The sequence below is a fragment of the Polistes dominula genome, unplaced genomic scaffold (assembly GCF_049000335.1).
Source record: "Polistes dominula isolate Pdom_NZ unplaced genomic scaffold, Pdom_raw_medaka contig_73, whole genome shotgun sequence".
In the NCBI taxonomy this organism is placed as follows: domain Eukaryota; kingdom Metazoa; phylum Arthropoda; class Insecta; order Hymenoptera; family Vespidae; genus Polistes; species Polistes dominula.
The window spans coordinates 869,633-882,145 of record NW_028300951.1 but is presented as its reverse complement, the minus strand read 5'-3'; the positions used below and the strand labels follow the sequence as shown (position 1 = coordinate 882,145).

Genomic DNA, 12,513 nt, shown 5'->3' with positions numbered 1-12,513 from the left:
TTTATAAAGAACTTTTTGACGTCTCGTTGCTTGGAGGCCATCAGACTGATAACTACTCAGTAACAAAAGTGCATATATGCATGTGTGTGTGGTGTATGTGTTTATATAATATTGTAAATCATAGGGAGTATGTAAATCAAAAGGGTTATTAACCTTTCAAGCTAACTTATAAACATATAAAACACAATATTGATTTTTCACATGCACGGTTTTCAGAATAATTTGCAATTTAATTTAATTTCATTTAAATTGAATTAAATTTTATTGGGTGTACGAGCCTCCTTTTTCTTTTTTTTTTCTTTTCATATTCATCTCGTTCATCTTTTTTCTTCTTTTCATATTCATCTTTTTCATCTTTTTTTAATTCTTATTTTTATTGGAAAAAGTAGTAGAAACCAACAATACCGACATTTCAAAAGGTTCAGTGCAACGTCCTCGAAAAATCAAAGAGTAGAATCCTAGAACTCATTTTAAGGTATGATGTATCGTATTTGTATGGAGAAAAAAAAAGAGGGTCTAAAGAAATTTCTATATTACGTTTTCGGGATCAAACCTTATTATTATCCCTTTTTCAACAAAAATTTATGATATCATCCCCCAAACAACAAAAAAATTGATTACTTTTTTAATACCTTTTTCACTTTCGTACAGCATTTGTCTCACAAGTAAATAAATAAATAATTAAATAAATAAATGAATTAAGTGTTTCATTCATCAAAAGTTAAAGTAAACCAAACAAAATTTCCTTTGATAATCTTTTTTTATAACTTTCATTTTGTTCTTTCTTTCTTTCTTTCTTTCTTTAAAAGCAAGCACGTACTTCTAACTTTGTGAATAATTAATGGTTAGACTTTTGTTTGTACAAAATTTACATTTTACTTTGAACAAATGCTCATTTTCTTTTTCTTTACTTATCCCAAGTACCATCATGGTACTACCAGTCTTTTACTAAATAAATAAATGAAAAGTGAGAAAATATGATAAAGAAATAGAAACCAAGTTGAAATTTCGTTTACAGAGTAGAAAACTTAATGGATGGCATATCAGAACAATTCGATTAACTTGACGTTAGGGGTCACGAACAAAAAGAAAAAAGAAAGAGAGAGAGAGAGAGAGAACTGTCCGTCTCTCACTTTCCAAATAAAATTTCGTTAGGGGTATTTAATGGGAGAAAATGGATGAGAAAAATGGAAAGAGAAAAAGGAGAACACAATTTTACTCGTCTGGGGGTCTCACACATCTCGTCCTGTGTCAATTTGCTGGAGCTTAACACCAAAATCCCGTTTTTCTCGTGGAAATAAAAGGGATGAAGGTTTTTGGTATACGAAGGGGGGAGCAGAGTGAAGGGAAGATTGCTTTTCACTAGTAATGTACAAGAAGAAAGAGAAGGACAGATATAAACGAAAATTCTTCCCTTTTTCTTTTTTTCTTCAAAGGGACAGAGACACGTGTCAAAGTTTTCCCAACGTAAAAAGCGGGGAGTGGTGGGGGGTGGGGTGGGGAGGTTTGGGGTGGAGAATAAGATTTTCACTGACTGAGAATTAGAGAAAGAAAATAGAAAAGGAAAGAGAGATAGAGGATTGGGATTGTAAGGGTGGAAAAAGTAAAAGTAGAATAATAAGGTGTGCGTATTATTATCTGTTGGTTTTGAGGGTTCCCCCAAAAGCTGGGAGAGCATCAATTCGTGAGGTAGCAGCAGCCCTTTTGTATTATTACATAGAAACGGGGAAAAATGGGTTTTCTGATCTCGTTTGATCGTCCATGAGACAGACAACTGTTGTTGTTTTCCTTTGATACTTTTCTCTCTTTTTCTATCTTTTTTTTTTTTTTTATTTTCTTCTATAAGATCGATATCCTAGGTATTCTTTTTCTCGAACAATAGCCTTCTTACCATCGATGGTGTGTTTACAATTGAAAAATATCTGAAGAAAAGTAAAGGAGCCTGTTCAAACTTTCTCCCCTGTTCCAGAGTTTGTTGCAACTAAAAAGATTTCTATTACGATATGAAAGAAAAGATAAGATTTATTTGTGGTTATTTATTCGATAGGTTATGTTAATTGTGAAAAAAAAAGTAATTAAGTTATTAAGTTAATAAGTTATTATTATAATTTAATAGTAGCACTTTTTTTTGTAATTAATTATACAAATTGTCTTTACACTTCATTAATTGAGTATTATATTAATTATATTAATAAATAGTAATATAGTAATATAATTATATTATAGTAAATATAATAATATTATTTAGTAATATTTTAGTTTTATAATTATTTATAGTAATATAATAATATTATAGTAAAAATATACTTATTGTATTATTTATTATATTATTATATTTAATTAATTATAATAATATTAATAATATAATAATTATTAAATTATATTTAATAATTACTACATTATTATATTTATCATATTATATTATTATTATGCGTATTATTATTATTGTTAATATATATATATATATATTATAGTAAAAAAGTATTATAGTAATTATATTAATTAATTAATTAATTAATTAAATAATTAAGTGTAAAGAAAAACAAGCATAATAATAAGAAGAAGAAGAAGAAATTTGAATACTTGATGAATGAAATTGAGAAAGGAAACGCAGCATGAGTGCCAATTCAAGCGTAACGATTATGTTTCGAGACCGAGTATGAGAGAATAGAAAGAAAAAGTGAGGAAAAAAAAAGAATTAGGGATATATATATATACCCTTTTTTTTTTTTTTTTACACCACCCTTCTTTTTCATTCTCTTAATTCTCTAACACCCTATATAACATGGCAGTATTTCGTATTAAATTATAATTAAGTGTGGAGAGTAAGGTAATTACTTGATCTGGTTCGTGCCTGACCAGGCATGTTCTGTTCCGTTCTTTCCTTCGTTCCTTCCTTCCTTCGTTATAGTCCCTTTAAGGGTTGTAAAGAGTATGGAAGTAAACAAGGCCCTTCGTAAGGAATCGACGCTTTATTACCGAGCAAGGTGTAATGTTACTTTATGCGTACCGTCGGTGCATCTGAAACACGAGCACGTTAGCTTTTCGATACGAGAGAAGCCTGTGTTGGCTTGTCCACCTTTCTTTTTCCCTATCCTCCATCTTTTTTATTTTTTTTTTATTATTATTATTATTATTTCTACTTATAAGTAACTATGTGTGTAAAATATTAGAATCAGTTTGAATATAAATTATTACAAAGGTTCATCATTACTTTAACAAATCTAACAAGTATTTATATAAAGAATGTTGCATAAATTTATATTTCAAACAAAATATTAATATCCCTAACCCTTGAAAAAATACCTTATTAAAGATACACAAATTAATTTTTAGTAAATTAATCAAAAATATATTATTTTATATAAGATAGATACTAAATTAACGAAGATGCTATTATTACAAAGGTTCATCATTACTTTAACAAATCTAACAAGTATTTATATAAAGAATGTTGCATAAATTTATATTTCAAACAAAATATTAATTTCCCTAAACCTTAAACCTTTGAAAAATATCTCATACATTTCTCCTACCATAGAAAAAAATTAAATTAACCAAAAATATATTATTTTCTATAAGATACATCTTCAAATAACGAAGATACTAATTTAACACCCTACGAACAAGTGTTTATATACAATTTTGTCACAGACTGTATTTACATGTCTTTGCGTAGGTGGATACACACGTGTCTACCCTTTCCTTCTCTCTCTTTCTTTTTTACTTATTATTTTTGTTCTCTTTCTTTTTTCTTTTTTCTTTTTCTGTCGTCTACCACATGCGTTTGTCATAGTTCCCGATCGCGTTTGCACGGAACACGCGTTAGACGCGTGGCTTTTAATGACCCTATGAGAAAAAAGGTAACCGACCGGACGAAGGTAATCGAGACATCGAACGTGTAAAAGGAGCTCTTCTCTCGTCGTACCACTTTAATGGCCGATGAAGTATGCAACCAAGAGAAATAGATGAAATTTATTAGCCTATTCGCGAAAAAAAAGGGGAGATCATTCTATTTCTTATTCTCAAATGAACAAACGTGAAAACAAAATCTTTCATCAAAATTACAATCATTAATTATACGATATTACATAATATATATATATATATATATATATATATATATATATGTCATTTCTCGTTAATCATCGATTCGATCGAACATAATCAATTGGAAAAACTAGGTTATCCATATAGAAAAAAGAAATAGAAAATAAAACTACTCACACGGATAAATTCAACTCAATCGTCAATCGTTAAAAAAAAAAAAAAAAAAAAAAACACTTGTAAATCGTGTCACGATTTTTTTTTTCATTTTTTTTTTATTTTTATTCCAACTCCCCCACCTTTCCGTAAGCTTTTTTTTTCAATGTTGGTACGATTTAACTTTACGTTGAAATACCCCAAGTGGAGTTGGAAAACGAGCGTCGACGTTATCACCAAGTTCAATCGACTTTTATCATTCTCCTTTTTGCGATTAATGATAATAGCAAAACGTTGTACACAGTACGTTTTCATTATTGCTGAAAATGATAAAGATAAAGTGAGAGAAAGAGATGAATATAGTTTGTGATAAATAGAATAACACGATAAAGGTATTATCATCTTTCAGGTTCGCAAAAATGTAGTTGTACTAACCCAAAATTGGGATTGAATTTAGCCCCGTTGGTAAAATACGAGATTACGTAACTCTCAGCACGAATCTCGTGTTCCTAGGTCGAATAATCTCCATCGAGCTAACAACAATTTTTGCCATGGCCTACATCACAGTACACAAAGATAGTCAGAAATGGGAGGAGGAGGAGGAGGAGGAGGGAAGGGATGGGGGAAGAGAGTTGTAATTTATTTGTTATCTTCTTCTTTAACCTTTTTCTCATTCATCGTTAGTTAGCAAAACTTTCCATTTGAGATAACCAACGGTCAGCATTTTGTTCAAACTTTTCGACATTTCTTCTTTTTTTTTCCATTTTTTTAATGGAAAAAGTTTTTGACAATGTTAAATTTGTCTCGTCTAATTTGAAAGGTTAACGATTATAGCAAGATGATTAAATAAAATAATCATTTGTCTACTATCTCGTATGGAATATTACAAATCGTTGTATCGCGTGTTTGTAGAGAAATATTTCTTAGTCTATTTTTTTTTTTTTTTTTTTTTTAATCTTCATTGAGTAGAATAGAAACACGATACGAATGAAACGAGCTTTTTTTCTTTATATAAATAAAAAACATTTGTTGGGGAAATAATGTTTAGTAAGGAAGGAAGGAAAGAGAGAGAGAGAGAGAGATAGAAATCAATTTGATTAGTAGGTAATGGCTGAGAAATAATCATGCATTACTACTTTCAGGCAATGAGAGAGAGCTCCGACTCAGCGAGGAAAGTTTCAAACGAGTGGCTGCACTACTCCGGCGGGCTCCGGAATTTACTATAGCTACTGCTTTACGCCAAGAGGAGGCCAATTCCGGGACGATTGTCTCCTTTTCACACGGGAACAATAGGTATTATAGAAACTTTATGATTAAATCCTACATTTTCTTTAATATCAATTTCATAGAACATTATTGAAGATAAATTATATATTATCAAAGTCTAATTTATTTTCCAATGGTTCATTGTTATTATCAAACAAAGCATTTACAATTCTAAAGATGAAGAAAATAATTATAATAATAATAATAATAATAATAATAAGGAAAAAGATAAGTTAGAAAATAATTTACTGTGTCAATTGTTGATCCGTGCCACTTGGAAAAACACTTAACCCCAAAGTAGTTGTAGTTAGGTAGTGTTGGCATATACAATATGATAAGGTAGTAGTAGTAGTAGTGTCTAGTCGTTTTGACCTGGTCTGACATAAATTGGACACGTAGGTGTCACACGTGTAGACATCACGTGGCAATTAAAACTATCCACTTGCGGATCTAGGCAAGCAAGCAACCATCTCGGACCACTTGACCACCAACCAAAACGTAACTGTTGATTCGATACCAATTTGAGTAATAAATTGTGACATAATAAATCATAACGTTTGTTGTTGTTGTTATTGTTTTTTTTTTAAACATTTCGTTTTACATTTTTATACCTGATAAGTTTTGAAGAATTGTTTGGTTGGTTTATTTGACAGATATTTGGAGCTGCAGAGCAGCGGACGCAAAGATGAACTTCGATTACATTATGTATCACGCTTAGACGGTAAAGTCCACGTCGAGGCATTTCCATTTCGTCTGGCTGATGGAGCCTGGCATAAGGTTGCCATGAGTATAAGTGGCTCGCAGGTCGAGCTACTAGTCGATTGTCACTCAATCTACAGGCGACTCATCATAACAGGCCCACCTGACACGAATTTCACTCAACCACAGTTACAACTCTGGGTTGGACAACGAAATGCTAGGCATTTTCTATTCAAGGTAAGTCATGTGTAGGATTTGTTTCGTTCACTTTTATTATCAAAATTACGACATGTAATGAAAATTTGAAAGATTTTTATTTGTCATCATTCGACTGAGAGAGCTATTCTGTGCGATTTTCGCGGCACAGGGTGCTTTGCAGGACGTCATGCTGATAGCAGGACCCCATGGATATCTCTCGCAATGTCCTAGACTCGACTCGACCTGTCCTACCTGCGGACAATTTTCTTTACTGCAGAATACCGTCGAGAGGCTGATGATCGATTTCAGAAATTTGCAAGAAAGGGTTGGTAGTAAAATCATATTTCTTTTCTTTTTAATCTGATCCTGTCCCTTTTCTTTTCTTTTTTTTTTTTTGTGACATTTTTAATAAACGAAAAACTCATCGACGTCCTTCCTTTCAGCTAGCCGTTGCAGAGAACAGAATAAGCAAGGTCGAAGAGTGCGAGTGCCAAAAATCGTGCAGAATCAATGGTACGGTTCACAAGGACGGTGCAATCTGGGAAAAAGGTTGCCAACAATGTTCTTGCGTTCATGGTGAAGTCGAGTGTAGACCGACACCCTGTGCTCCCGTCCCCTGTAAATATCCAGTCATTCTACCGGGACAGTGCTGCTCGATTTGTTTGAGTAAGTTTCGTTCATCCAATAAGAATTGTATTTATCTATAGTCAATTAATTTGTATTTCATTTTTTTTTTTTAAACAGAGCAATGTTACCTGCGCGGTATTATCTACGATCACGGGGAAAAGGTATCACCGAGGCAATGCGTCGAATGCGATTGCTACGACGGTATTTTTACCTGTCAAAGATTCGACACTGAAACCAAGTGTCCACCACTGCCTTGTCCACCCAGTGAACAAATCAGCGTAGCCGAGGAATGTTGCAAATTCTGCCCAGGTAGAAATCAGTCATTAATATCAATATATGTTTAATTACAAAATGATTCTTTTTACAGTTTACTATTGCAGATCAAAAAAACAAAACAATTATGCGTATTCTGTGATCCAAATTGATTGAAAAAAAAATATATATATATATATCGGGACCAATCGAAAAGCATTTAAAAAGCATTAACAAACTCTTTCCAGAGCCCTTTACCCGCACGTCAATCATTCATTTAAAAACAAGCCCTAATTAAATCTCTAACCATTTCTCTTCATCTGCCTTGACTAATCCAATTATAATCAGGGGTGGACTACTGCGCGAAGGGCCACAAGTGTCACGCTAACGCGTCCTGCCTGAATCTCCAGACGACCTACGCCTGCCACTGCGATATCGGTTTCCAAGGGGATGGTCATAACTGTCACGGTACCTAACGCTTCTCTCTAACTTACTCACATGTCAAATCGTGCGGAAACGATGCATCGATATATACATATATATATATATATACATTTTAATATATATGTGTATATTATAAATATATAACATTAACCCCATTTCTATTATAACGTTCTAACGATTTACTAATGTTCGACAATCTTGCAAATAACAAGAAACACACTCATACACATATACATTCTGCATGAGAAATCTATTCGACGAATAATAACTCACCACCAATCTTTTCCTAATACTGTTGAAATATCATCAAAATACTAATATCTATAATATACTTACCAACACGAAAGTCACGAAAGGCGTGGGTGTTAGACGGAAATCGAAGAGGGGTTAATGCCTTGGGCAAGAGAAAAAAAAAAAAAAAAAAAAGAACAAAATTGCACCCGCACAAACACAGATCGATGAATCATCGTCTAGACTCTCGCATGAATGCGAGATAAAGACCTTGAATATTATATCGAGACTGAGGTAAAATTAGAATGAAGTTAGGTATACGTTAGTTGTACCTTCATTTAACCCTTTAATTAGACGTGGACGAGTGTAAGCAGCAAGGTGGATCGGAAGGTCATCATTGCAACGCCAATACCAGATGCGTCAACGTGATCGGCTCTTATACGTGCGAATGTCTTCCCGGTTATCACAGAGTTGACAAGTTCAATTGCGCCGAATTGGACGAGTGCGTTACAGGACATCACACCTGTGATGAGCATGCTACCTGCGTCAACACTGCCGGCAGTTACTACTGCGTTTGTGAGGATGGTTATTCCGGTGATGGACACACGTGTAAACGTAAAGTATCTTCTTCTTCCTCTTCTTCTTCTGTTAAATACAACAAAATTGGATTACTTATTCTCTATACTTTTGTAGCTATTTGCAATCAAACTTGCCAAAATGGTGGAGAATGCGTTGCACCTGGTCATTGTTCATGCCGTAAAGGATACATAGGTAACAGCTGCGAACTCGATTTGGACGAATGTGCCAGCGATCTTCACAGATGTCACGAATCGTCTAGCTGTTTCAATATGCCCGGTTGGTATTATTGTCGCTGTAAACCTGGATACAGAAGTGCTCTGCATTACAGCACACAGGGCACACAGTGTCTCGACATAGATGAATGCAACGACGAAACTCTCGAGAGGAGTCACACGTGTCATCCAACCGCAAAATGTATCAACACCGAGGGTGGATATTCGTGTGCCTGTCCAAAGGATGACAACGACCCCGACAAAGAATGTAGACTTAGTAAGTCTCTTATTGTTTGTAATAATTCGCATAAACTATGAAATTTATTTAACAAAAATTATGAATTTCCTATTTTAGGTTGTATGTTTGAGAATAGAGAAGTGAAAAACGGTGATACTCTTGCACCAGCAGGCAATCCTTGCAGACGTTGCACTTGCAACAACGGGGTGATTACTTGCAGAGATCCAACTTGCGATTGTAGCGTACCTGGTAGTCACAAAGACAAATGTTGTCCTCAATGCGATCCTGCGGCATCCTGTATACATCAGGAACTACATCATTTGATCTTTAGGAGTGGGGAACGTTGGATATACCAATGCCAGACTTGCGAGTGCCTGGTAATGCAAAACTAACCCAAGGAAATCAAATTAACATAAATAATATTTTGAAGATTACAACGACCCTTGTTAACTGTAATATCTAACGAGATATTATTATAATCTTTTGAAATTTATTTCAGTACGGTGAGATCGATTGTTGGGAAATGGAGTGTCCACCGGTTACCTGTTCGAATCCGGTTACCGAAGATGGCGACTGTTGTCCTCGTTGCGAGGACGATCCTTGCGCTCGCGAAGTCGCATTGAATGGTACATCCTTGTTGAGTCCTAATCATCCAAGGCCGTGCAGCTATGCAGGCATTCTCCACGACAGTGGCAGCTCTTGGCAGGATCCCCATGACAAATGCACCACGTGCGAGTGCAAGGTAAGGAAGAGGAGGAGGAGGAACAGGATCTCAGCCACAATCAACTCTGAGGAACGAAATATCCGATCGTCGGTCCTTTTCCCATGCGAGAATTGAACAATCAAAGGCTAGGATTTTAGGGGCGGGGGCGGGAGGGTCGTTAAATTTAATAATAATATTGAGAGAGGAGAATATTTTCATTCGAGAACTCTCTCTCTCTCTCTCTTTCCCTTTCTCTCTCTTCGCGAAATCTTTCATCGAATATAAATATCAATGAGCGTTCTCAATTTACATACAATTGAATTCAATCGTCGTACCACTCGGTGAACTATCTTTCATCTTTATCTATCTCTTTTCATTCTATTTTTCTCTTTCTTTCTCTCATCATCATCATCTCTTTACTCAATCCTTCTCCTCTCTCTCTCTCTCTCTCTCTTTTTCTCACTCTCTCTTTCTTCTATCTATCTGTCTTTCTATCTATCTCTGTCTCTTTCGAATTCAAGAGCGTCAAGGTCAGTAAATGAAATTACAAAAAAAATGTCACATTCGCTTTGATCGATTTAACCGTGGGTTCTTTCATCTGCCTACTTAAGTTACGCTCGCTGCAATGTTTAAAAAAAAAAAAAAAAAAAAAAAAACACCAACATATACGCATACACCCCTGCATATACTCTACGTGTATATGTGAGTGGTGTATGACGAGTTGCTGTGCGCCAGGCCATTCATCTCGCATAACACAACTTAGATTTACACACAATTTACATGTATATTTACGTGGCGGATATCATTTATGCAGCTTCTTTTTTATTTCAACAAATTTATGTAAAAATGACAAATTTGTTTTTTTTTTCTTACTTATCGTTAGATGAGATTGTGCTTTCAGTGTGCTAAAAACAAAACAAAAAACATATTTGATTATTTGCAGCAGCTTCGTATTTCGATATTACGCATACAGAGAGAGAGTAATATAATTTTCATCAACTACGGATTTTTATGCAATTAAATGCATAAATGCATTCACATATGTGTTAATAATATGTAAACGATACACCAATCCTATGCTAAATGCGTGCAATCTTTTAAAGATATGTAACAATTTGCATTACGATGAAATCATATATATTGTTTATGAATTTATTCTTAACGAAATTGATATTAATTTTATTTCTTTTTTTTTTTTTTTTAATCATAAATTTGTTAATTATAAATTGTCAAATTAAATATATGCATAAAATTATTATAAATTATAATTCATTCGTGCAAAATATGCAATTGTATAAAAATCCACAGTACACATTGATAATAATTAATTATTATCTAATTATAAAAAATGAATTTAATCAAAATTTCATTTCCGCCACGTGTACATATATATATATATATTCTCTCACTCACACACACACACACACATACAAACACACACCTCATCGTTTTCTCATTGTTTCTCTCTCTTTCTATATCTTTCTATCTCGCTCTTTTTCTCTCTCTTTCTATCACAGATTCTTTTTAACCAAAATTTTTCTTAAATCAATCAATTAATTAATTAATTAATTATCGTCAGTAGTATAATGCAAGATTCGTACTGACTAATCTTCTTGTCTCTCTCTCTCTCTCTCTCTCTCTCTCTCTCTCTCTTATCTATCTATCTCTATCTCTATCTTTCTCTCTCTCTCTCTCTCTCTCTCTTTCTCTTTTTATCTCTCTATCTTGTTTTTAATCTTACGATATATTAGCCTTCGTTATGCCATTTACTAATTTTTTTACTTCATTGGTTTTTTTTTTCTATTTTTTTTTTTTTTCTATTTCCTTTTGCGATGTTTATAACGCGCGACTCGAGATTTTTTTGCAGAGCCTATAACGCTGACATAATCTTAATTATTTTATCTTTTTTTGTTTTTTTTTTTGTTTTTATCTAACGCCGAGAGAAGAGACAAATCTAAGAATAGTTTTTTTTTTTTTTTTTTTTTTTTTAATATAATAAATAAGTCTAGTAAATAAAATGAATAAATAAATTGTAAAATGTAAAATGAAAAATGTAAAATTAAATGAAATCTCTTCTCGCTGCGTGTGGGGCCCACCGTTTTTTTCATCGCGCTATAATAATAATATATTTGTTATGTGATAATATTCTCGGCTGCATTATTATTATTATTATTAATATTCTTATTATTATTTATTCGCTACAAATGATTATTTGCCATAATTGAGAAATCGCCAAAAGAAACAAAACAAAAATTGAAAAATTAGACGCCTAATTTGTTTATCTATGTATATTTCTTTTCTATTTTTTTTTTCTATTTTTCTTTTTATTGTCTCGTGCGATACATTTTTACATTGTCGCATTTCACACGTGGCACAGTGTTTGTTCGTCCATTCGTTCGTTCGTTCGTTTGATTTGAAAAATAAATAAATAATATTTAACGAACAAACACAATTAATATCTCGATCGAGTTATATGCTAATAAAAAGTTGATCCTAATTTAAACAATAATATAATCTTGAAGACAAGTTCGCTCGCTTTTTATTTTATGTTTTTTTTTGTCCTTTTTTTTTTTTTTAATTCGAAGCTTTTTTTTTATCTCCAAAGTGTGCGTTGTGGTCTTGTACGATACGACGATGATGATTGATAAATGTTTGCATTTTTTGAACAAACAAAAAAATACAAATTTCATAATTCAATTGATAAGTGAACAAATGTATTTTGAAAAAAAAAAAAAAATGAAATTCAATCTTTCGTACTCGTCCTACATACGCACGAAGAATTTAGCCGAGGATCTCACGATCGCGCGTGTGCTTTTCGGGGTCGGCCCTGCATGGATCATCTTAGCGAATCTTTTTTCTTC

At 33.1% G+C, this 12,513-nt stretch overlaps 1 protein-coding gene and 1 long non-coding RNA gene across 5 annotated transcripts in view; one reads left to right on the top strand and one right to left on the bottom strand.

The window, feature by feature from the left end:
• Nucleotides 1–12,513, top strand: part of LOC107071190 (protein kinase C-binding protein NELL1) — an 82,562-nt gene that overhangs the window by 57,813 nt on the left and 12,236 nt on the right. For 3 of the 4 annotated variants that reach the window (XM_015329966.2, XM_015329964.2, XM_015329968.2), the window contains exons 3-12: nucleotides 5,346–5,496; nucleotides 6,123–6,405; nucleotides 6,536–6,691; nucleotides 6,810–7,032; nucleotides 7,111–7,302; nucleotides 7,594–7,713; nucleotides 8,275–8,535; nucleotides 8,614–8,988; nucleotides 9,067–9,326; nucleotides 9,449–9,691. In XM_015329966.2, coding sequence (XP_015185452.2) covers nucleotides 5,346–5,496; nucleotides 6,123–6,405; nucleotides 6,536–6,691; nucleotides 6,810–7,032; nucleotides 7,111–7,302; nucleotides 7,594–7,713; nucleotides 8,275–8,535; nucleotides 8,614–8,988; nucleotides 9,067–9,326; nucleotides 9,449–9,691 — 2,264 coding nt within the window. The remainder of the gene's footprint in view (nucleotides 1–5,345; nucleotides 5,497–6,122; nucleotides 6,406–6,535; nucleotides 6,692–6,809; nucleotides 7,033–7,110; nucleotides 7,303–7,593; nucleotides 7,714–8,274; nucleotides 8,536–8,613; nucleotides 8,989–9,066; nucleotides 9,327–9,448; nucleotides 9,692–12,513) is intronic. The other variant, XM_015329967.2, reaches the window with a different exon arrangement.
• LOC149032612 (uncharacterized) lies at nucleotides 2,510–6,215 on the bottom strand. The gene is made up of 3 exons (XR_016176485.1): nucleotides 6,081–6,215; nucleotides 5,719–5,971; nucleotides 2,510–3,021 (listed from the first exon to the last, which is right to left on the bottom strand). It is a non-coding gene; the product is annotated as an uncharacterized LOC149032612 (long non-coding RNA).